The 25,114-nt window shown below is 45.3% G+C and overlaps 1 protein-coding gene across 1 annotated transcript; it reads right to left on the minus strand.

Moving 5' to 3' along the window:
* Window positions 1-4,148: 4,148 nt before the first annotated feature.
* LOC123481321 (serine/threonine-protein phosphatase 6 regulatory ankyrin repeat subunit A-like) lies at window positions 4,149-24,579 on the minus strand. Its single transcript, XM_045220223.1, has 24 exons — window positions 24,537-24,579; window positions 21,582-21,652; window positions 21,254-21,454; window positions 16,171-16,258; window positions 15,615-15,757; window positions 12,871-13,083; window positions 12,408-12,487; window positions 12,026-12,140; window positions 11,611-11,757; window positions 10,958-11,026; window positions 10,471-10,611; window positions 9,898-10,009; window positions 9,655-9,681; window positions 9,404-9,478; window positions 8,423-8,624; window positions 7,797-7,884; window positions 7,457-7,574; window positions 7,014-7,233; window positions 5,817-5,988; window positions 5,458-5,603; window positions 5,249-5,331; window positions 5,072-5,154; window positions 4,852-4,943; window positions 4,149-4,646 (listed from the first exon to the last, which is right to left on the minus strand). The coding sequence occupies exons 6-24, from the start codon at window positions 12,924-12,926 to the stop codon at window positions 4,354-4,356; spliced, it is 2,319 nt and encodes a 772-aa protein (XP_045076158.1). The 5' UTR covers window positions 12,927-13,083; window positions 15,615-15,757; window positions 16,171-16,258; window positions 21,254-21,454; window positions 21,582-21,652; window positions 24,537-24,579; the 3' UTR covers window positions 4,149-4,353.
* Between the last annotated feature and the right edge of the window lie 535 nt (window positions 24,580-25,114).

The raw sequence follows: 25,114 nt of genomic DNA on the forward strand, positions 1-25,114 counted from the left end.
AAAAGTCCTCCCAACTTTAGCGAGCCGGGCAGTTTGACGACCGCCGGGAACAGGTGGAGATGTAATGTCCCGAGCTACCACAGTAGAGGCAGCAGTTGGTCTGACGTCTCTGTTGACGCTCCTCCTTGGTTAACCCGTGCCGCCCCACTTGCATGGGTTCAGAATCGGGAGAGAGGACCTCTCCACTAATCCATTGTGGAGGAGAATGATCGACGTGTTCTGGTCCACCACCCGACCCGACTGGGAACTGAGAAGCTGATCGATTGGACGGAACCCATTGCTTCTCCCTCCTTCGCTCTCGGACTCGATTATCCACCCGAATAGACAAGGCTACCAAGCTGTCCAGGTCACTAGGCTCCGGATAGGAGATCAACTCATCCTTGAGCTGCTCCGACAGACCCTGGTAAAAGGCCGCTTGCAGAGACTCCTCGTTCCACCCACTCTCCACAGCCAACGTCTTGAACTCGATCACGAAGTCGGCCACGCTGCGAGTTCCTTGGCGAAGCGAAAACAGGCGCCTAGCTGCGTCCCTCCCTCGGACGGAATGGTCGAAGAGCTTCCTCATCTCGGCCGTGAACCCCTGGTATGAAGCCATGCAGGGATCCTGTCGTTCCCAAACGGCTGAAGCCCACTCCAGCGCTCGACCACGCAGCAACGCAATCACAAAGGCTATCCTAGCCTTGTCTGTGGCATAAGAGTAGGGCTGTAGATCGAACACTAGTCCACACTGCATAAGGAAGGAACGGCATCTTCCCAGCTCTCCCTCATACTTATCCGGCGTCGGAACCTTGGGCTCACGGATGGACACAGCTTCAGAAGCGGCAGGCGAGATGGGTGAAACCGGTAGTGGATCCTCCACCGGAAACTTGCGTTGGTTCTGGACCTCCGTCAGACCGGTAGAAAGGTTCCGAACTGACAACGCGATCTCCTGTAGTACCGTGCTATGATAGCCCAACATCTTCTCCTGATGGGTAATAGCATGGCGAACAGAGTCCAGGTCCGCTGGGTTCATTACTGGCCGGATCGTTCTGTCACGGTTAACTAAGCCAGAACCCAGAAGCAGACCAGGACAAGGTACGTAGAGGCAAAGGTGAGTGTTTATTAATAGAGTCCGAGTGAAGCTGAATAATCCAGGGAACAGAGCGGGTGGCGTGGATGGGTTGTTGAGGGTGCAGTGGTTGGTCCGGTACATGGCTCGGCAGCCGCCGACCATCAGGCAGAGGTTGGGTGAAGGTTCCGGGTGAGAGACTGCAGACAGAACAAAACGGAGGTGAGTACACAGCAAATCAACAAGGTGCAAAACAACAAAACTAACGCTAGAACTCAAAGGCTGATACGCTGACAAACATACTGTTCATGGCTAACGATCCGGCAGGAACTGGATGTTGGCCCAGAGCCTAAGAAGGGTGATGATCAGGACCAGGTGTGCAGATTGCTGATGGGATGCAGGTGCGGAAAACCAGAGCGCTCCCCGGAGCGTTCCCGAACCCTCGGGAAACTGGAGAATACGAGCAGGAACACTAGTCACCAGACCGGACCCGACTCAGACAGCCGGGATCGTCACAGTTTGACCTCCACTGTAACACTCTATAGAGGGGTTGGTTGTTTAGCAACAAAACTGGCATGCAACTATGGGGCAAAATAGACAGGGTTTGACTTAGACAACATGTAAACTATATTTAGTCTCTAAATGTTTAATGCAAACATAAATACATTTGAACAATGAACTCGTCTCAAATACATTGTTACAGTTGTTGTTGGTTAGCTAGGTAGCGAATTTTAGTCATTGCATAGACATGATATCAGTCAAAACACCTCAAAACAAGACATGGTATCAATAACACCATACAACGAGCTGAAACATGCCACAGAGCTACGATTCCCCACATGGCAGCTTGTTGTTAGCTGAGGTACAGAATCATAACAAGATACACGACTTCCGGCCATCGATGCGCGAGCATCATTTTCGTGACGTCAGCCAACCCTTCTATGGCTCCTGGTCAAAAGTAGTACACTAGCCTACATAGGGAATAGGGTGCCATTTTGGACGAATTTATGAAGGTGCTGTCATAACCTTTGACCCCCATTTGACCCTACTGTACCTTTAGCCAACTCTCATGACTCCCCGGCCATATACTTTCTAGTTTGATATTACAGCATGAATAGCACATTATTTCATTTGTTAAACAATATTCACATAATTAATAAATGTTTATTATATTATTAAATAAATAAATAAATAAATAAATATTACACAGTAATTAATATAATTGAAGATTTAAAAATAAATAACATGTCTACCTTGAACTCTTTATTCTCCATCTCCTTGCAAAATCAGCACATTTCCTTGCCAAAATGAACGCGCATCCAAAGCGAAAACAAACGCAATCCTCCAGCACACGCTCCAGCGGTTTTTGATCAGTTTCAACGTTTATCAGTGATGACGTAACAATGCTGTACAGATTTGACGCACTTTCGATCTCGTGCTGATGCAACACTCTGTGTTGTTGAAAGCTCACGTATGGAAATCCTGCGAGTTGTAAACAAATTTAGGCTATTGTTGCCCTTAAAACTGTAATGTTGAGGACGCCATGAAAAATAAAATACATAACCCACACCGTTAGGCCAAGGTACATGCAATATTCATCACTTTGCCAATAGACTTCTTGTTCCTTTTTGTATGTAGCCTTTCTTTTGGGATTAGCACCACTGTCACCTAGAAATTGATACTGCGGTTGTCACATAAAACAGATAACCCATAGTTCATTATTAAATAACATAACTCATTTCTTTATTTTATTACTCATAAAATGTACAGCAATCTTCAGATACTGAAAGAATTCATGGGAGTTTCGAATTCAGTCACTATTTCATATGTACATGCTAGTTTCATCCTTTTAAAGAAAAAAAAGGACACGAAAAAACCTGTGAACCTCCTGATCCTGATTTGACGAACATAGCATATGTATTGTACATATTTCCAGTTAAAATTATTTTCAAAAAGAGACAAAAACGGGGGTTTGAACAAGCAATCACATAAAAGGATTGAGTGGTTTCATTTTTTTGAAGAAGTTAAGCAAGCAAAACCTGTCAAAATACATTGATTATAAGACCAAGACAAATAATATATATATATTTTTTTCAACAGAAGAAAATCTAAATGCTGCTGTCCTACCATTGGTTTACAGTGTTTCTCCTCTCCAAGGGAGGCATGTTTTCCCCCTCGTATGCCTCGGAATAGTATCAGTGCTTTTCACAAACGTTGTAGTACTTAGTGTGCATCATTGTTTTCGCTCATACAGCTGCCCCTACTCTCCTAACCTCCCCTCAGTAACTAAAGAAGGCACAAAATGATGACATAAATATCACAAGAAAGAATACATGAATTAATAATTTACTTTCTAAAATATTTTCTAGAGGGCAAAGGACAGGTAGGTTTAATAACGCAAATGTAAAAAGTCCTGTCGCTCACATACAAATGCAAAATCTAAATGGCACCCTATTCTTTATAGAGTACACTACTTTTGACCAGAACCCTATGGCCCTGGTCAAAAGTAGTGTACTATAAAGGGAATAGGGTGCCATTGGGGATGGAAATTCTTTGAAATTACTCATGAGAGCAAATACTACGATTCTTTGGTTCCCACAGAGGGTCAGGAGCTTAAGACATGAATGATATTATTAAAATGTTTGTTCATAAAAAATAAATGATTTCCCCTCCTCCCACATGGATTACAGACAAGAGGCTAGGTGCGTTCTGACTGTCTTAGTGTGCGGATAAACATGACCATCACTCTCATAAAACTTAAATGAAACATCACTCCTTATGTTTTTTCTCAGCCCAAAACGCTCAATCCCATTTCTACTGTCAAAACAGGTTTTGAAAAGGCTTCTTCCACATCTTTTGGTCCATGTCTGTTTTTCACTCAGTGAAGTGCTACTATCCCCTTGGACTACAGGTTATTGCCGCCATAAGGTGTCCGTCTGTCTGTTGGCTGGACAGTTTCTACCGTTTAGGACCTTTGTGGGTAAAGGTAAAGGTGGGGTATAGCAGCAGCAGTTCCAGGTCCAAGTCCAGTATCTGCTGGAAGGACACCTGGTGGTACGAGAGGATGAGTGTGGCCAGCCAGCCTGTTGTGCCTCCCCCCCTCTCCCTCCCTCCATTTCTCTCTCTCCAACTGCGGGACTCTTAAGGCTCCTGTGCGGACTGTCTCGGCTCGTGCCCTCCCAAAGCTGGCTGTGGTGATTTAAGACACGGTGTGTATGTGTGGATTTGTTTGTGGCCTCTGCCCCACTTCACTGTCCATCCGCCTGCCCTTGGCTCCCCTCCTGGGCAGCGACCACCACCCCCCCTCAGTATGTCTCTGAGTCTGAGTCGTTGAGTTCCTCATCCTTGTAGAAGCCTCCATCGTGGTCGCGGTGGCCGATGTTGTTGAAGCTGCAGTAGGAGCTGTGCTCGCTGCGCAGCACGGGCAGGCTGTCGAAGGTCACACTCTTGGAGGGGCTGGTGGTGTAGTGGTTAATGGCACTGAAGGACAGGCTGGGCGCCGGGTTGCAGGGGGACACGGGCATCATGGTGGCCAGGATCAGCGCCAGGCAGTCCGCCACGTCTTTGTTGGGGGCGCAGGCCAAGGCAGGCGTGTAACCTGAGGGGTTCAAACAGAACAGCAGAGGGTCACTTCAGGAGCATCACCGTTTACTATAACACTTTTGGTGAAAAACATGAAATAACAGCAGGCTAGGAGATACAAAGTTAAGACAATAACCAAGCAGTGGACTAGAGAGAAACATTTGTGGACACATTGAGAAGAGAAGTACAGAAGAAAACGGTGTTAGCGTTATGGATCTTACCATTCTCATCGACTGCTAGCACGCTAGCACCCTTCACTAGTAGCTCCTGAACCACCACCGTCAGACCATTTCTGGCTGCAACGTGTAACGGCCTGAGGAGAAAGTACCGTCAGATTAGCCAGCAGCAAATGAGGATACCTCCCAAATGCCAGACTATTCCCTATATAGTGCACTTCTTCTAATTCTTCTGGCCCAATTAATACAGCTGAACCATACGTACGTCTGTAAGGCTGCGTTAGTCGAGTTGATGAGGTTCCTGTCTGTAATCTTCTCCAATATCAACAAGGCACTGGTTTCATGCCCCTTTAAAAACCAGAGTCAAACATGTCAGACCAAAATTTCAACCAGAGAGAGCCAACTGTTCAGATGAACGTCATCTTCATGTGGGGATGCTCACCTTACTGCAGGCCAGATGAAGAGCAGTGTTCTTGACTGCATCCTGCAGGGTGAGCTCTGCTTTGGCACTGCTCACCAACAGCTCTGACACAGACAGAGAAACATAAAGAAACTCAATTAGGAAATTAAGCGACTTATTAAAATGTAAAACAGACATGTTGAACTTAAGCCGGCTGGGCGAGGCAAAGCGGAGGAGAGGGGGCTGCGTACCGACAGCGTTGGTTTGTCCGTTCTCAGCAGCCATCATGAGGGAGGTCTTCCCGGAGGCATCGGGGGAGTTGACCTGGGCGTTGTGGCCTAGCAGCAGCTGAAGACACTCCACGTGGTCCGTGAAAGCCGCCGCATGCAGGGGGGTCCTGGAGAGAGAGGAAACTTATTTCACCGATATCATGTAGGACTGTTATAAACAAGTTTGTTCAATTAACCCTGTTTATACCATAGAAATATAAAATCACTAATAGATGTATTAAAAGTAATCTACAATCCCTCATCCAACCCCAGAGGTCATTTTATTCCCAAGACAACATTATTCTCCAGAAGAAAAGGACTTTGTCATGTGCTGTAGTTACCCGTTCTTGGTGTCAGTGGCGTTGACAATGGCCGGCCCCAGAGTGTCAATCAGCATCTCTGCAGCCCCCTCGTTGTCATTGATCACAGCACAGTGGAGGGGGCTGAACGAGTTGCCCTCGGTCTTGTGGAAAACCTCCTGTTCCAGCAGCACCTCTACACACGTGTCATGGCCTAGTGGAAGATTGATTCATACCGGAAAAAGATGACGTCGCTGCAGACCACAACAATACTCTCAGAGAAAGCTACACATCTGACAATGGTGAAGTCACAAAATATGTTTTAGCTACAACATATGCTATGTCAATCCCTGACAAAGTCCTGTTTCAGTGTAAGGTCCTCCACTGAGAGTCATAACCCCTAATTCTGTTGTAGTCTTGTTCATTCCCCCACATGGCTCCGTCCACACCAATCGAATGCTTTTCAAGCCACAAGAGGGAGTGAATGAGTGTACACTTCATGGAGGAGAGAACAGAGCTACAGTCCAGTTAGTCAGTACGTACCGTTGTATGTAGGGGTGTAACGATCCATCTACTACATCGATGTATCGATTTATATTCCTATGATCCAACTACATCGATCTGTGCTCGGCGAGTTGGCCTTTTGGACAACATATATCACTCTAACATCGTTTTAAAATGTAATAAATCGATTGTATCGATACTAGGAAATAACCCATTGGATTTAAGCACGTCAGACTTTATATGGATGTTTTTTCTTAGCACTTTTAATGATAAAGGCTTTAAACATTACTCGATTCAGTCTGCCTATCCGTGACGTCATCGCCCCACGCCAGCAGCAGCGCAAAGGCGCAAAGACAACAAAACATAGCATGGCGGACGACAGAGGAGAAGCCGACGAGCGAGAAATTATCAAGCCACCATTGCGGTCCTTACAAGAAACAGGAATCTAGGAAACTTCACCTGCACTGTCCAGTATCCAGGTATTTATTTCAGTCACACTGGTTGAATTTTTGGCTAAAAGGTTACTGAATCGATTTCAAGTCACTGAATCGTTTCGGATCGTATCGTTCTAAATGAACCAATATCGTCCTTGAATCGTATCGACAACCACGAATCGTGATACAAATCGAATCGTTACACCCCTAGTTGTATGGCCTGCCTAATTCAGGGACATGTTTACGGTGCTGAAGAGAGAAAATCAGAAAAGATCTAGTGTTCCGTTAGTCCAGTACGTACCGTTGTAGCAGGCCCAGTGTAGTGGCGTGTAGCCCTGGTTGTCTGTGATGACGGGGAGGGTCTCCACTGACTGGGCGGCGTGTAGGAGCCCCCCCAGCACCCCGATGTGTCCGGATGCCGCCACCAGGTGGACAGGGGTCCGCCCCTTACAGTCCCGAACCAGGAAGCTGGCGCTGTGCTGCAGCAGGGCCTCCACACACTCCTCATGACCCGTCAACGCCTGGGAGGAAGGGCGGGGAGACAAGAATGGATTTGAATAACTAATAATCAATGATATAATAATGAATCATCAATTATTACAAATGATGTCTGGAGACAGGTCCCCCTACAGGGATGAATACACCACTACCCATGGACAACTACTTTTCTGAAGATAATATGTATATTTGAGCCTCCCCGTCTCTTTCTGTGTGTGAGCGTATACAGCCAGCTCTCCTCCTCACCCCTCTGTGTAGCGCTGTTCTGCCCCACTTGTCTTTGGCTTCTACGCTGGCTCCCTTGTTGAGCAGTGAGTACACACAGTCTGTGTGTCCGCTCAGCACCGACAGCATCAGAGGGGTTCTGATACACAAGACAACAAGGTCATATTACAAACTGGTAATAACCAGGCTGAGTCCCAAATGGCAACCTATTCCCTATATGGTACACTACTTTTGACCCGAGCCCATAGGGTTCTGGTTTAAAGTAGTGCACCAAGTAGGGCATAGGGTGCCATTTGGGACGTAGAACTAGTGTCAAAATCTCTTTATTTCAGGAATTGTATCCAAAACCCAATTGACTTACTGTCCATTCCCGTCTTGAACGTCCACTGGACTCTGGAGGTCAGCATTTCCAATCAGCAAACGCAAACACTCCGAATGACCGTTGGTAGCTAGAGGAGGATAAACAGAGAGGATATAAGAATGTGAGATGATTGACCATTGGTAGCTAGAGGAGGATAAACAGAGAGGATATAAGAATGTGAGATGATTGACCGTTGGTAGCTAGAGGAGGCTAAACAGAGAGGATATGAGCTGATTGCTGGACGACTATTACCTTCACATGAACAGACAGATTTCTAGAACAGTGGTATTGGTAGATGACATCCTCATGATGTTAACACAGCAGATAATAAAACATTTTGGGACTGAGGCCCTCGAAGCCTGTCACCTGCTAGCTGTGTACCTGGCTCTGGATAGAAGTCCCCCTGTGCACTGATCTAGGATCAGCTTACCCTCCCCAGATCCTCAGCAATAATGACAAAAAATGACCTTAGATCAGTGTGTAGTGGGCATTTTCACACTATGCTATATAATATCCCTAGAGTGGACATTGGCGTCCTAGCAACATGACCAAACAAATGTCCATCTTGGTAAGGAAAACTTTTGAATTACAGAATCTCTAGGTCTTACGTGATATCCTATGCGTACCTGCAGCGTGGATGGGGGTCCTCTTCAGGGTGAAGTCTTTAACCAGGATGGAGGCTCCCTGGTTGATGAGGACGTCAACACACTCCACATGGCCTTTAAAGGCATTCAGGTCCAGAGGGGTGCGCCCCTGGCTGTTCCTCACGTCTAGATCCAGCAGAGACTGAACCAGGACCTCCATAGCATGGTGGTGGCCGTGGTACGCCTGAATGGAAACAAACACACAGTCTGAAGCAAAGTCCAGTGGTATGCCTGAACAGATATACACTCCTAATATAATCAATGTCCTATAGTAGACCAGTGGTATGCCAGAACAGATATACACTCCTAATATAATCAATGTCCTATAGTAGACCAGTGGTATGCCAGAACAGATATACACTCCTAATATAATCAATGTCCTATAGTAGACCAGTGGTATGCCTGAACAGAAATACACTCCTAATATAATCAATGTCCTATAGTAGACCAGTGGTGCGCCTGAACAGATATACACTCTTAATATATTCAATGTCCTATAGTAGACCAGTGGTATGCCTGAACAGAAACAGTCCTAGACCTCTAAAGTAGACCAGTGTCTCTCAAATCGGGTGCCCATTTTTTCTCCCGCCCAGCATCAACATCGAAGGTCCCTGCCAAGCGTGAGATTTAGAAACAAACACACTACTACTCCTCTGTTGGAGGTTGATTAACTCAAATGGCAAAATAAGGAAATCATCCTCATCATCACCGTGTCAAAATATGCATGTATTTTACACTAATCAGGAACAGATAGGAACATGGTGTGTGAGTGTCTGGACAATCAACTTTTCGTGGAAAAACAACACCATGCCTGCATCCCAGATAGCACCCTATTTCCCATGTAGTGCAGTACTTTTGATCTGGGCCCATAAGGTTCTGGTCAAAAGTAGTGCACTAAATAGGGAATAGGGTGCCATTTGTCATGTGGCGAGACCCCTACAGGAGCAGGTAGGCTTTACTCACAGCTAAGTGTAGGGGGCTGATGGGAGCTCTGACATCAGAGTCGTTCAGGATGTCTGTCCCTGAGGTTTCCATTAGCTGGGGAAAGACAAGGACGGGCCAGTTTAGACTTGTAACATATTTACTTTGAAGGTTAGTCTAGTAGCATGTTTCATGTTGTAAATCTCAGTGACCAGCCCCTGCAGACATACTGGGGTGTTGCATTCGTATCTTAAACAAGCTAGTGTGAGGAAAAGTAACCAACTGGTACTTACCACATCTAAAGGTGTTTCACTTGCAATCTGGAAAAAGAACATCAAGAGTGACGATGCGGCCACGACAAACATGCAACCACACCTTAAAACCTACTGAATATCAACGTCTGTCCCAAATGGCACCCTATTCCCTATATAGTGCATTACTTTTGACCAGAGCCCTATGGGCCCTACATCCATTTGGGACGCAGACAAAATGGTCTGTGAATGCAGGGCGTCTAGTCCCCTGTGGTTCTGACTCACCAGCTCCAGACAGAGGCGGTGTCCGTACGCAGACGCGTAATGGACTGCGTTGTAGCCCTGATTGTCCCTGATCCCTGGGTTAGCGTCGTTTCGCAGCAAATATTCCAGACACCTAGAGGTCAGAGGTCAAGAGTTCACTAATCATTATACCAACATCAAGACAGACAGATAAGCAAGCAGAGACACTTTCCCAAAGGAGACGTGGCCAAGCTTTCACACTGCAGATTTAACACTAGTATGTATTCAAACACGGCCAACAACATACTCTAGACTACAGTGAAATGTGAAAGGTCATGGCACCACAACATACTCTCCAGACTACAGTGAAATGTGAAAGGTCATGGCACCACAACATACTCTCCAGACTACAGTGAAATGTGAAAGGTCATGGCACCACAACATACTCTCCAGACTACAGTGAAATGTGAAAGGTCATGGCACCACAACATACTCTCCAGACTACAGTGAAATGTGAAAGGTCATGGCACCACAACATACTCTCCAGACTACAGTGAAATGTGAAAGGTCATGGCACCACAACACACACAACAGTAAGAGAGGTGTGAGACGTACTTTCCGTCTGTGTCGGAGGCAGCAGCGTAGTGGAGCGGGGTGCAACCCCTTTTATCCAGATCGTTCACACTGGCCCCAGACCCCACCAAGGCAAACAGACACTGGTAGTTACAATTGGCTGCCGCATAATGCAGAGGACTCCTAGAAGAACGCACAGAAACCATTCAACATCAACAACAGAAACAGCTTATTGGAGCTGTAAAACATTTACATTTTACATTTACGTCATTTAGCAGACACTCTTATCCAGTGCGACTTACAGGAGCAATTAGCGTTAAGTGCCTTGCTGCAGTGCACATAGACACATTTTTCACCTAGTCAGCTAGGGGATTTGAACCAGCAACCTTTCGGTTACTGACCCAACGCTCTTAACCGCTAGGCTACCTGCCGCCCAATATTTCCCCTAATAATTCCTATATGCCCCTATACTATATTCCCCATTATCATAAAGATCACATATGAAAGTTATTTGATGCCACAGACAGACCTTCCGAAGCTGTCCTTTCTGTTGAAGTCTGCCCCTGTGTTGAGCAGCAGATTCAGACAGTCCAGGTTCCTGGTAACAAGATATCAAGTTCAGAAAGGCCCTCGTACATCTGAGCTATCAGGTGAATGGTAACAAGATATCAAGTTCAGAAAGGCTCTCGTACATCTGAGCTATCAGGTGGATGGTAACAAGATATCAAGTTCAGAAAGGCTCTCGTACATCTGAGCTATCAGGTGGATGGTAACAAGATATCAAGTTCAGAAAGGCCCTTTCACATCTGAGCTATCAGGTGGATGGTAACAATGAGAACCTTAAAGAAAAGAGAAACCCGTACACTGCTCTTGCTAGTATCACTGTTTTTATAATGCTAATAAAAGCAATAATAAAAAGTTATACTAGCAAGAACAGTTTGCAGGTTTCTCTTCTCTTTCAAGAAGATATAAAGACAATTTAGACCAGAGCGCAAGTCAATACCACCATGGCATGGAACCACATTATACAGAAATGATACCGCACTAATGATCTATACGATTTTTTTATACTGCTAAACAATGTGAAATGTAAGAGTGTGAATATGTGTTTGTTCTTTCTGGTGGCTTTCCAGTTCATGAACTAAATATTCCTTGGTGTAAAGCCTGGACCAGTCCACTCACCCAACAGCTGCTGCAGCATGTAAACAGGTCCTTCCAAAGTCGTCAGGGGTGTCTATATCAAAGCCTGATGAGAGGAGCTTCCGACAGCAGTCAGAGAACCCACTGAGAGCAGACAGGTGGAGGCGGAACATCCCATGGACGCCTCGCCTGCAACACATTTTTACATTTTAGACTTTAAGCAGACACTCTTATCCAGAGCGACTTACAGTTGATTCAGCTAAGATTGGAAACAGCACCACATCACAGTCCTCATTAAACCCCACAGCAGATCAACACATCAGCATGCTGCAATGCCCTGTCTATCAACCCCCCACACACCACAATGTGTTGAGCATAGTCTCCAAGCGGGAATTCGGTCAATGACAGAATTGCAGATGCATGTTGCATTTTTGCTGGAAACTGTGTGTGTTCTCACTTGGCTGTGTCAGCTCCGTTCGTGATGAGTGTATTGATGAGTAACTCATGGCCGTAGCGAGCAGAGATGTGCAGAGGTGTGTTTCCATTCTTTTCTTCACAGTCGATCTCAGCACCTACAGAACACACACACACACACACACAGACACACACAGACACACACAGACACACACACACACACACACACACACACACACATACACACACACAGACACACACACACGTCAACCACTTGACCCTAGAGGCCTCATGAAGCTTCATGTTCAACCACATTGCAAGTAACATTGCTCTGTGCCAGTGAATCATGGTTTGAAGACAAAAGACAATGCTGAAGAGCCTACTGGTTCATATATATTCAGTTGAGAGCATTCACAGCGACTCACCATTCTGGATGATGGCTTGAGATCTGGAGAAGCGTCCGTGGATGGCCGTCATGTGGAGGGGGGGTCTTTCCATCTTTACTCTGCAGATAGAAAGACAAAGATGGTTCACACGGCAGTCTGTGCTGCTGACCACAGGCAAAATCAAACACGTATTGGAGGAGCGCTTGATGGCATTTAGTTTGCATTGTTAGGCCTATTCCATTGGTATTTGAATGTAGACCAGGGCCAAATACTAAGCCATGTGCTGCGTCAGTGTGTGCGTCCCAAATGGCACCCTATTTATAAGTACACTACTTTTTGAACCAAAGTAGTGTACTTATAAAGGGAACAGGGTGCCATTTGGGACACAGGCAGTGTCATCACGGCTCCTTGCTCTATGGGCCCCTGGTCAAAAGTAGTGCACTACATAGGGAATAGGGTGTTATTTAGTTCAGACACAGTGTTGGTCATCCGGTCTCCTCACCTTGATGTTGACGAGGGCCCCGTTGCCCACCAGCAGCTCCAGGCAGAGCGCCCCATGGCGCGAGGCGGCCGTGAAGTGGAGTGGGGCGAAACCCTTCTCGTACACCTGGTTCACGTTGGCGCCACACTCGATCAGCTCATTCACCACCACATCCTGCCCGTTGTAGCATGCCACGTGGAGGGGGGTGTTACCGTACCCATTGGGCTAATTTATCTGGAGGGAGCAAGGGAGGGAAAAGAGTGGAGAGAGAGAGAGAGGGGGGGGAACAAAACAATACATTCCTGATCAGGTCACTTGGTTCTGAAAAACCCCCTGGTCCAACCTCTCTCTCTTCATTACTTGGTTCTGAAAACCCCCTGGTCCAACCTCTCTCTCTTCATTACTTGGTTATGAAAACCCCCTGGTCCAACCTCTCTCTCTTCATTACTTGGTTATGAAAACCCCCTGGTCCAACCTCTCTCTCTTCATTACTTGGTTCTGAAAACCCCCTGGTCCAACCTCTCTCTCTTCATTACTTGGTTCTGAAAACCCCCTGGTCCAACCTCTCTCTCTTCATTACTTGGTTATGAAAACCCCCTGGTCCAACCTCTCTCTCTTCATTACTTGGTTATGAAAACCCCCTGGTCCAACCTCTCTCTCTTCATTACTTGGTTATGAAAACCCCCTGGTCCAACCTCTCTCTCTTCATTACTTGGTTCTGAAAACCCCCTGGTCCAACCTCTCTCTCTTCATTACTTGGTTATGAAAACCCCCTGGTCCAACCTCTCTCTCTTCATTACTTGGTTATGAAAACCCCCTGGTCCAACCTCTCTCTCTTCATTACTTGGTTATGAAAACCCCCTGGTCCAACCTCTCTCTCTTCATTACTTGGTTATGAAAACCCCCTGGTCCAACCTCTCTCTCTTCATTACTTGGTTATGAAAACCCCCTGGTCCAACCTCTCTCTCTTCATTACTTGGTTATGAAAACCCCCTGGTCCAACCTCTCTCTCTTCATTACTTGGTTATGAAAAACCCCCTGGTCCAACCTCTCTCTCTTCATTACTTGGTTATGAAAACCCCCTGGTCCAACCTCTCTCTCTTCATTACTTGGTTATGAAAAACCCCCTGGTCCAACCTCTCTCTCTTCATTACTTGGTTATGAAAAACCCCTGGTCCAACCTCTCTCTCTTCATTACTTGGTTATGAAAAACCCCCTGGTCCAACCTCTCTCTCTTCATTACTTGGTTATGAAAAACCCCCTGGTCCAACCTCTCTCTCTTCATTACTTGGTTATGAAAACCCCCTGGTCCAACCTCTCTCTCTTCATTACTTGGTTATGAAAAACCCCCTGGTCCAACCTCTCTCTCTTCATTACTTGGTTATGAAAACCCCCTGGTCCAACCTCTCTCTCTTCATTACTTGGTTATGAAAAACCCCCTGGTCCAACCTCTCTCTCTTCATTACTTGGTTATGAAAAACCCCCTGGTCCAACCTCTCTCTCTTCATTACTTGGTTATGAAAAACCCCTGGTCCAACCTCTCTCTCTTCATTACTTGGTTATGAAAACCCCCTGGTCCAACCTCTCTCTCTTCATTACTTGGTTATGAAAAACCCCCTGGTCCAACCTCTCTCTCTTCATTACTTGGTTATGAAAACCCCCTGGTCCAACCTCTCTCTCTTCATTACTTGGTTATGAAAAACCCCTGGTCCAACCTCTCTCTCTTCATTACTTGGTTATGAAAACCCCCTGGTCCAACCTCTCTCTCTTCATTACTTGGTTATGAAAAACCCCCTGGTCCAACCTCTCTCTCTTCATTACTTGGTTATGAAAACCCCCTGGTCCAACCTCTCTCTCTTCATTACTTGGTTATGAAAAACCCCCTGGTCCAACCTCTCTCTCTTCATTACTTGGTTATGAAAACCCCCTGGTCCAACCTCTCTCTCTTCATTACTTGGTTATGAAAAACCCCCTGGTCCAACCTCTCTCTCTTCATTACTTGGTTCTGAAAAACCCCCTGGTCCAACCTCTCTCTCTTCATTACTTGGTTATGAAAAACCCCCTGGTCCAACCTCTCTCTCTTCATTACTTGGTTCTGAAAACCCCCTGGTCCAACCTCTCTCTCTTCATTACTTGGTTCTGAAAACCCCCTGGTCCAACCTCTCTCTCTTCATTACTTGGTTATGAAAACCCCTGGTCCAACCTCTCTCTCTTCATTACTTGGTTATGAAAACCCCTTGGTCCAACCTCTCTCTCTTCATTACTTGGTTATGAAAACCCCCTGGTCCAACCTCTCTCTCTTCATTACTTGGTTATGAAAACCCCCTGGTCCAACCTCTCTCTCTTCATTACTTGGTTATGAAAACCCCCTGGTCCAACCTCTCTCTCTTCATTACTTGGTTATGAAAAACCCCTGGTCCAACCTCTCTCTCTTCATTACTTGGTTATGAAAAACCCCCTGGTCCAACCTCTCTCTCTTCATTACTTGGTTATGAAAAACCCCCTGGTCCAACCTCTCTCTCTTCATTACTTGGTTATGAAAAACCCCCTGGTCCAACCTCTCTCTCTTCATTACTTGGTTATGAAAACCCCCTGGTCCAACCTCTCTCTCTTCATTACTTGGTTCTGAAAAACCCCCTGGTCCAACCTCTCTCTCTTCATTACTTGGTTATGAAAACCCCCTGGTCCAAATCACTGGCTCTAACCTCTCTCTCTTCATTACTATTATGAAAACCCCCTACACATTTGAATGCGTGTTGACTCACATCCACACCAAGGTCCAGGAGGTACTTGACCACACTGATCATTCCACTGGAGGCTGCAGAGTGGAGAGGGGTGTAGGCCTTCTTGTTTTTACAGGACACCTCTGATCCATGAGAGGCCAGCAGTTTCACCACCTCAATGTGCCCTATGGTAGAGAGAGAAGGGGAGGGATAAATAGAGAGAGAGAGAGAGAGAGAGAGAGAGAGAGAGAGAGAGAGAGAGAGAGAGAGAGAGAGAGAGAGAGAGAGAGAGAGAGAGAGGAGGGAGATAGTAAGGGGGTTAAGAGAGAAACAGAGATACAAACACAGAGAGATAGGCAGAGAGAGGGAGAGATAGATTAGTTTACAGTGGTACACAGCACCATAAGCAACACCTACATCATGTTAGTACAACTGAAAACATCTAATCAACCTACTTAGTACATGATTCTGACATAATAACACACTAGACGTGGCTCATACAGCTGAGCTGTGAGACTAACACACAGTCCATTCATTCATTCATTCATTGGTATAAAGGACATTAGTCAGAATGTAAATGATGTGGTAAACTCATCACCCATGTAAGCAGCCCAGTGGATTGCTCGGCGATCCTTCTTGTCAAAGGCATTAATGTTGGCTCCTCTGGAGAGAAGCAGCCTCACCATCTAACAGGGAGAGGAGAGAGAAACAAAACACAGGTTGAGGAAAACTAAACAGCAAAATCCGCTAAATCTGGCTTCAAAGCCTTCCCTTTAAAATTATATATTTTGTATTCACAATGAATGAAAGATAACATGTAAAGACATGGTACATTTCTCCCCTTTTAGTCCCCCCTTTGACCTCCCCCTCCCCCAGAATGCCTCCAAACACATTTAAAAAGAAAGGGAAAGTAATTGAGTTACATGTCAGAAAACAAAACAAAAGTATACAACAACGTTACTTCAAGCAAAAATGTAATAGCCTAACAATTTCAGGTGATTAAGTGATTTTATAGGCCTATATAGCAGTAATCTCAAGGTGGGGCCAAGAGTACTAATCTGGAGGAAGTGTTTGGAGCTGTTCAAAATAGGATATCATCGGGTCCCAGGAGGAATAAAATGAGTTGGTTGACCCTCGAATGGTAACTTCATTTTTTCTCATTTTAGGAACAGCTTCAGATCTTTGAGCCAAAGAGAGGCTAAGGGAGGATTGATAGATTTCCAATCCAATAAAATCCTTCTGCGGGCTAACATGGAGGCAAAGGCAATGGCATCTAGCTGTCTATTGGTCAGAGAAGGATTGTTGTTTGGTACTCCAAAAATAGCAATTTCTGCACTAGGCTGCAACTTTATATCAAATGCTTCAGAAAGGGTTTTAAATAGTGGACAAATAATCTGCCAGACGGGGACAGGACCAGAACATGTGGGTCAAGTCCGCCAAGGAGCTTTTACACCTGTCACATGTACCATCAATATTTGGGTAGAATTTGGACAATCTGGCCTTACTGAAATGGATACGGTAAAGTACCTTAAACTGTATAAGGCTGAGCCGGGCACAAGAGGAGCTTCCATTTACCCTCAGTAAGGCATTTCACACTCAGATCGGATTTTATTCAAAGCCTCCTCTGAACAAACTCAAGCATACAACTAGGGCTGTGATGGTCATGGAACTTCAGGTGTCGGTGATTGGCGTGTCTTATGTACGTGGTCATCGACAAAACTGACAGCTGACAGGGGGGCGGGACGGACATTAGCAAAGGAAAACATTAGCGCGTTTAGGCCAGTCTTGCTCTCAAGTTTGGGGAAGCTAATTTTCTCCATGAAAAATATCAAGCATTCCATGCATCATCACATTTGCAAACTTATAAAAAAAAAAATTGTTCACCTTTATTTAACCAGGTAAGCCAGTTGAGAACAAGTTCTCATTTACAACTGCGACCTGGCCAAGATAAAGCAAAGCAGTGCGATAAAAACAACACAGAGTTACATTTGGGGTAAAAAAACATAAAGTCAAAAATACAACAGAAAATATATATACAGTGTGTGCAAATGTAGCAAGTTATGGAGGTAAGGCAATAAATAGGCTATAGTGCAGAATAATTACAATAGTATTAACACTGGAATGCTAGATGTGCAAGAGATTATGTGCAAATAGAGATACCGGGGTGCAAAAGAGCAAAATAAATAACAATATAGGGATGAGGTAGTTGGGTGGGCTAATTTCAGATGGGCTGTGTACAGGTGCAGTGATCGGTAAGGTGCTCTGACAACTGATGCTTAAAGTTATTGAGGGAGATAAGAGTCTCCAGCTTCAGAGATTTTTGCAATTCGTTCCAGTCATTGGCAGCAGAGAACTGGAAGGAATGGCGGCCAAAGGAGGTGTTGGCTTTGGGAATGACCAGTGAGATATACCTGCTGGAGCGCAGACTACGGGTGGGTGCTGCTATGGTGACCAATGAGCTAAGATAAGGCGGGGATTTGCCTAGCAGTGATTTATAGATGGCCTGGAGCCAGTGGGTTTGACGACGAACATGTAGTGAGGACCAGCCAACAAGAGCGTACAGGTCACAGTGGTGGGTAGTGTATGGGGCTTTGGAGACAAAACGGATGGCACTGTGATAGACTACATCCAGTTTGCTGAGTAGAGTGTTGGAGGCTATTTTGTAAATGACATCGCCGAAGTCAAGGATCGGTAGGATAGTCAGTTTTACGAGGGCATGTTTGGCAGCATGAGTGAAGGAGGCTTTGTTTGCGAAATAGGAAGCCGATTCTAGATTTAACTTTGGATTGGAGATTCTTTATGTGAGTCTGGAAGGAGAGTTTACAGTCTAACCAGACACCTAGGTATTTGTAGTTGTCCACATACTCTAGGTCAGACCCGTCGAGAGTGGTGATTCTAGTCGGGTGGGCGGGTGCCAGCAGCGTTCGATTGAAAAGCATACATTTAGTTTTACTAGTGTTTAAGAGCAGTTGGAGGCTACTGAAGGAGTGTTGTATGGCATTGAAGCTCGTTTGGAGGTTTGTTAACACAGTGTCCAATGAAGGGCCAGATGTATACAAAATGGTGTCGTCTGCGTAGAGGTGGATCTGAGAGTCACCAGCAGCAAGAGCGACATCATTGATATACACGGAGAAAAGTGTCGGCCCAAGAATTGAACCCTGTGGCACCCCCATAGAGACTGCCATAGGTCCAGACAACAGGCCCTCCGATTTGACACACTGAACTCTATCTGAGAAGTAGTTGGTGAACCAGGCGAGGCAGTCATTTGAGAAACCAAGGCTATTTAGTCTGCCAATAAGAATGCGGTGGTTGACAGAGTCGAAAGCCTTGGCCAGGTCGATGAAGACGGCTGCACAGTACTGTCTATTATCAATTGCGGTTATAATATCGTTTAGGACCTTGAGCGTGGCTGAAGTGCACCCATGACCAGCTCGGAACTTATGTAAAATAGCTGACTATTCCTAATGTGATTAGTAAATTGGATAGTCATAATTTAGGCTAATAATATAACTCAATCACAGGCTGTTCAATGCAGCGGGTGGTGGAGTAGGTTTCTTTTCACTGGAAAAATGTGGCCTTTTATTATTTTAAAATCACGCAATTCTACTACACTTTATATGACTAGAGAGATTAGCAGAATCTTTTTCAACACGACTTTCAAGTGGCACTGACCCAGTGATAAAGACAGTGAATATGCACACTCACCGGGGATATAGCCGATGCCAATAATACTGTTCCCTCAATTAAGTTGAGGATTTTGATCATTAAAAAGACATTAGTATTTTCATCTTCTTCTCTTTGAAGCAATAAGCCAATTGCTTTCCAAACTGTTTTCCCTCCATTGTATTTTGAAAAATTGCGATATGCCTGGTTGAGCCTCTCTTTCACTGACATTCACAACTCAACAGTCATCTATTTGGAAGCCTATTCGCCGCACTCCGCTGCCTTCCGACAGGCTACGCGATTTAAAACAATCCAGAAGAAGCTAATGATCATGCTTTCTGGTATAGTATACACACGTAACATGTAGGATTCCCAGAATATGTTCTATATTCTCATTATTAACTCATTATAATCAGTGGTTTAATTAGAGTATGATTGGCTAAATAAAACAATGGGCCTATGGTAATGCAACATTAAGTGATTCAAGGAAACTAGCCTATTTTGTTTGTTTATTTGCTCGGGCATCTGAATTACAATTATTCATGAACAATAATTTTGCATAGCTTATTCTTTTAACATTGAATAGCCTATAAATGGTTATTACAGCTTAGTTATTAAAACTTCATTTCTCACAAGAATGAGGTTGTGAATTGGGAGGTTCAGCTCGGTCTGGGCCTTACTAGGTCCCTCTTTTAAATCGCCAGCTCTGCTAAAAAGTGCCCACCAGAGTTCTACATAGGCCTAGAACACGGCCTGTGCTCTGGCTTCACATTGATGGTGACAGCGAGATGGAGATTGTGGCCAAAGCAATTTAGCCAAGGCCAGTTCAGTTGCCTCACTTCAGCCACAATGTTGGCCCTGTTGTCTGTGGCGATACAGGACATTAGATTTTCGTCAAGGGCCCAGTCAAGGAATTCCGGAATGTAGGTTGTTTCCAAACAGTTGGATTTCAGTGTCCAGTCTTTCGTCAGATAGTGCACTGTTAGGTTCATGTAAGGAGTCATATTTACACTTGACCACATGTCCATATTCAGTGCAAAAATAAACAAATCTACGTCCTTTAGCTCTGCCTGAACCTCCCCCTTCACCTTGTTGAACAAGGTAGGGACCGCTGTTTGAGACAAATACTTTCTCCCCGGTAACTCGTATAGTCTGTCAAATTTCCAGAGCATTTATTTGAAGGCGGGTTTCTCCACCGTTCGTAAAGGCACCATTCCTATGACTAAATAACGAGTTCCAGTGTCTGGCAGTGCTCGCCACTTATCGGTGTCCCGTTTGTGGTGCTGGAATTCTTAGTAGGTAGCCTATGGGTTTTGCGCATATTCTGCAAACAGGCTGGCCAAGTCATCTGGTTCTCCATCGTCGTTAGGTGTGAAACTGAAATGTGCCCAAACAGGTTGTTATGGGGGTTTTTTTTGCAATGAGAGCCATCTTTTTCACCTCACTCCTCTGATCTACTGTAACAATGAAAAAGGTCAGAGGTGAAGGTCAGAGGTCAGAGGCTACCCACCCACCCCCAGCCTGTAGGCTATAGATCTAGAGGTACTATAGTTACCCCCGGTCCCCACTTTTCACCTCACCCCCCCCCTCTTCAATTAACCTGAATTGACCTTCAAAGATTCTCTCCTATTCGCGCATAGAGCAGATTTGGTGATTGCGGTGCATCAAAAGATAGTCCATCTATTAAACTGTCTATATCTCCTCCAACTAAGTCAGCAAAACAATACCATATAATCAATAGTTAACACTCCCGCTATGGATAAAGTATATCTACATTAAAATAAAGGTGATAAAACATTTTATGGAGAGAAAATCATACTTCTTTTTGGTTTTGACGGTAATTTTATTTTCATGGTGTTCTTCATCCAAAACCGTCAATGTCACGGTTATCCAATTACCGTCACAGCCCTACATACAACCATTGTAAGTAATCGGATGCACAGTAAGCTCAACGTGGGGATAGGGCAGGTATAAAGTGTAGACTACAGTGTGTAATCATGTCCATGCTAATTGCTAACCTCCTGGTGTCCACTGAAGGCTGCATGGTGCAGCGCCGTGCGCCCGGCCCGGTCTGACACGTTCACGTTGCTGAGGAGAGGGACCAGGGCCTCGGCACAGCGGACTGCCTTATTGGCCGCAGCGATGTGGAGCGGCGTTTGCCAGTTCTTGTCCCTGGCGTTCACGTCAGTAGAGTGTTTCAATAACACCTGGACAGCCTCCTACAGGAACACAGTTCAAATCATGTTCAACTTTGTTTAAAGTGCATTTAAAAATCACAACACACTTAACAGTCAAACACATATGCACAGGAGTGTGTGTGAGGGCTGACAGTATCACTACACGTACCTCACTGCAGGAAGCCAAGGCCCGGTGCAGAGGAGTGAGCCACTTGTTGTCTTTGGCATTTACTCTGGCTCCTGGGACACAGACAGAAAAACAGGTGACAGACCGACAGGGGGACAGACCGACAGGGGACACATTCAGTGCCTAACAACACACTATACAATACAAGTAAAATGATATACAACATAATTCTGACAAAATAAATGACATACCTGTACACGAAGAGACAACACACAATAGCTTAGCCCTTGGTGCAGCCACAGCTCTCGGGCACCTGCGTGAGCACATAGAAACTCACTGTCTAATCAGAGACTTCAACACATTAGTTCCCACAATGAGTTCATCAACCTGCCCATCAACAATAAGCACTGGGACTACATAACAGAAGCCATAAAGTTGAATTTTTAAGTCACACATGCCCACTGGGCTAGTTTGTTCCCACCACAACCCACCAGGATGATGTCTGAAGGAGCTAGAAAGTTCCCCTCTACCACTCCTGCCTCCCTCAACCGAGGTACAATATCTGCGCGCAGAGTAGTAGCCATGGACCCACTATCTAACATCCCCTTCAGCTCAACTTTATCCTGTACTAGCACAGTGGTGTAAAACAAACTGTCATTCTGAGTAATTCTCATTGTGTTCTGAAAAATGACTGTGTTGTTCTTGGGTACTGACTCACAAAAGTAAGAATAAACAGATTGGATATCATCATCAGTGGAGGAAAAATAAGAATGCCCCACATTGCCCTCCTCAGAACGGAGGCTTTCTAGTTTTCCTGAGACCTGCCAGTCTGTCCACATCCAGGGTTCTGTCGCTGCCCAGCCTCACTACAGTCAAAGCTCATGTGGCCCGGAGAAAAGCACTTGACGCACAGCTGGTGCATCTGACACTGAGCTTTGGTCCAGTGATTAGTGCTTCCACAGTCAGCGCACTCATGCTGAAGTTTGTGGAACTGTTTACGGGGCCCTCTACATTTAACATGTTTAAGTCATTTAGCAGACGCTCTTATCCAGAGCGACTTACAGTTAGTGCATACGTTACTTTTTTTTTTCATACCCCCCGTGGGAATCGAACCCACAACCCTGGCGTTGCAAACACCATGCTCTACGAACTGAGCCGGCCATTCCCTCCACTACCCTAGGCGACGCTGGTCCAATTGTGTGCCGCCCCATGGGTCTCCCGGTCGCGGCCGGCTACGACAGAGCCTGGATTCAAACCAGGATCTCTAGTGGCACAGCTAGCACTGCGATGTAGTGCCTTAGACCACTGTGCCACTCACAGACTGAGTATTGCTGAGTATTGCTGACCAGAGCCTTCTCTAACAAAGTCAAAACTTTCTTTAATGTCCCACCCTCAGATACAGATGATGCCTGGTCTGGTTCACGGCCACATTGAGAAAAAGATGACACATTAGGTCTTTTCACAGGACCCACTCCCTCCTGAGGGCAGTCAAAAACAGCAGCAACCTGCTGTGAAAGTTGTGTTCTACATGCTTTACGTTCCCTTAACAGTTCATCCAACCGATCCTGTACCTCACTGGCTGTCCAGTCACGAATGGGTTTGCTCTTGAACACTTGGGCCAACTCTTTATCAGGACAGTTGCGTACAAACATGACTGCCAATTCTGAGCACTGATTGGGTAAGGTCCTGCCCTCACTCACAAGGTACTGTTCGGCTGCCTCTGCAGCTTTGTTAAGCCTAATCCAGAAATCTATTGGACCCTCATTAGCATATGGTTTGATTGAATAGAAATCAGCTAATGGCATACCTGAGCAGACAGTATCCCCAAAGTGTTGCTTGAAAACACTGAACACCGCCTTAACATCTGTGACAACAAGGTTGTTACGCTTCCAGACTTTGGTCACATCCCGTGCTCTCCCCATGAGCCTAGACATCACCTCCCCAACATTCCCAGACCCAGTGTAACCCCTCTTCTCTAGGTAGACTTCCATTAACTCCTCCCACTCCAGGACAGAGTACTTATCTGAGCCATCACCCCTAAAAAGAGGTGGAGCACTAACATCTGACTTCACAACCAGATTCAGCTTGGACGCATCAATAAAGGTTGACCCACACTGCTCAGGCAGGGGAAACTGCTGGGGTTGGTGAGGGGGACGGGCAGGAGAAAGACTTGAAACCCCAGGCTGCAGTAAACTCGCTCTGATAGATTCTCCTATCTCTGAACCAATCTGCTTAATAAGGTCACTAAGCTGACTCGGAGGCGTCCCATTATCACCGAGTACTGTGGATGATGGTACATCAAAAGACAGAGGTGGGATACCCTGGTCAGGTGGAACAAACAGCCTACCCCTCCCAGTGCTTGCAAACTCAGGACAAGCAAACGCTCTACTCCCAGGAGCTGACTGTACAATTGGTGTAAATGGAAGGACACCCCTCCCTCTACCCACACTAAAATCCACAGCATAACACGTCTTATGGATTTGAGAATCTTCCATGGCTCAACAGAGCACTAAAATACAATGTAATTTAGTGCATTCAAATACCAAAAAAAATTAATGCAATAAACAAATTCATCCAAAACATACAAATAAGCACGAATACCTGTATCTAATGAATATTCTACATTCACTTTCACTGTTTACAGTATATATTCACTTACAGTAAGCCATCAACAAATTCACATGCGCAGGTCGTGCACCTCATCCACATGCACAGCTCCGGCGGTCGGCTTGAGCTGACCAGTCGGCAGGTCACGTAATTAGGACACTGCCACAACTGGAATTCTGATGGTTGGATAATTTTTATTCGACCTGCACACGAAGAGACAACACACAATATGTTAGCTCTTGGTGCAGCCACAGCTCTCGGGCACCTTGCTAGTTGAAGGTCAGGCAAAAATGAACAGGTGCTGCATGCACACATTCAGTGCCTAACAACACACTATACAATACAAGTAAAATGATATACAACATAATTCTGACAAAATAAATGACATACCTGTACACGAAGAGACAACACACAATAGCTTAGCCCTTGGTGCAGCCACAGCTCTCGGGCACCTGCGTGAGCACATAGAAACTCACTCAAACACTGACCCAAATACTCCCGAGTTACAATAGGTACCCTAATTAGCGAGCTCGGTGAAAGTTGTTAACATACATCTTTATATTGTCCACATTGTAACAAAACCTGTAGTTGCGTAACAGCACTTTGTGTAACTTTACCACAGTTTTATATCGACAAATTACGGCGCCAAGGACAACATACCTTGCTAGTTGAAGGTCAGGCAAAAGAGAACAATAAGAGGGTACATAAATACAGATAACCCGCGATGGACCAAACCAAAATATACACAACTTTTACAATTAGGTCTATTTGCAATATAGATACATAAAAATGTTTGTACACCAAAAAATAACATTAGCTATGCAGCTGTAATTAAATAAAGAAACCACATTGAATTATTATTATTATTAACTTATTAACATCCCCTCTTGACCTGGCCTACTTGAACTGTCCTTGTGTGCAATTTGGTGCATAATCTAGGGGAACAACATCACACTACTACACATATA

This window comes from Coregonus clupeaformis, unplaced genomic scaffold, assembly GCF_020615455.1.
Source record: "Coregonus clupeaformis isolate EN_2021a unplaced genomic scaffold, ASM2061545v1 scaf3397, whole genome shotgun sequence".
NCBI lineage: Eukaryota > Metazoa > Chordata > Actinopteri > Salmoniformes > Salmonidae > Coregonus > Coregonus clupeaformis.

Excerpts from the sequence above, each read along its gene's own strand:
- LOC123481321 (XM_045220223.1), bottom strand. The coding sequence starts at position 12,926 with ATGGGGCGCTCTGCCTGGAGCTGCTGGTGGGCAACGGGGCCCTCGTCA. Across the intron at positions 10,010-10,470 it reads GCCTCCGACACAGACGGAAA|GTGTCTGGAATATTTGCTGC; the intron begins GTACGTCTCACA and ends TCTGACCTCTAG. Across the intron at positions 8,625-9,403 it reads TCAGCCCCCTACACTTAGCT|GCGTACCACGGCCACCACCA; the intron begins GTGAGTAAAGCC and ends GTTTCCATTCAG.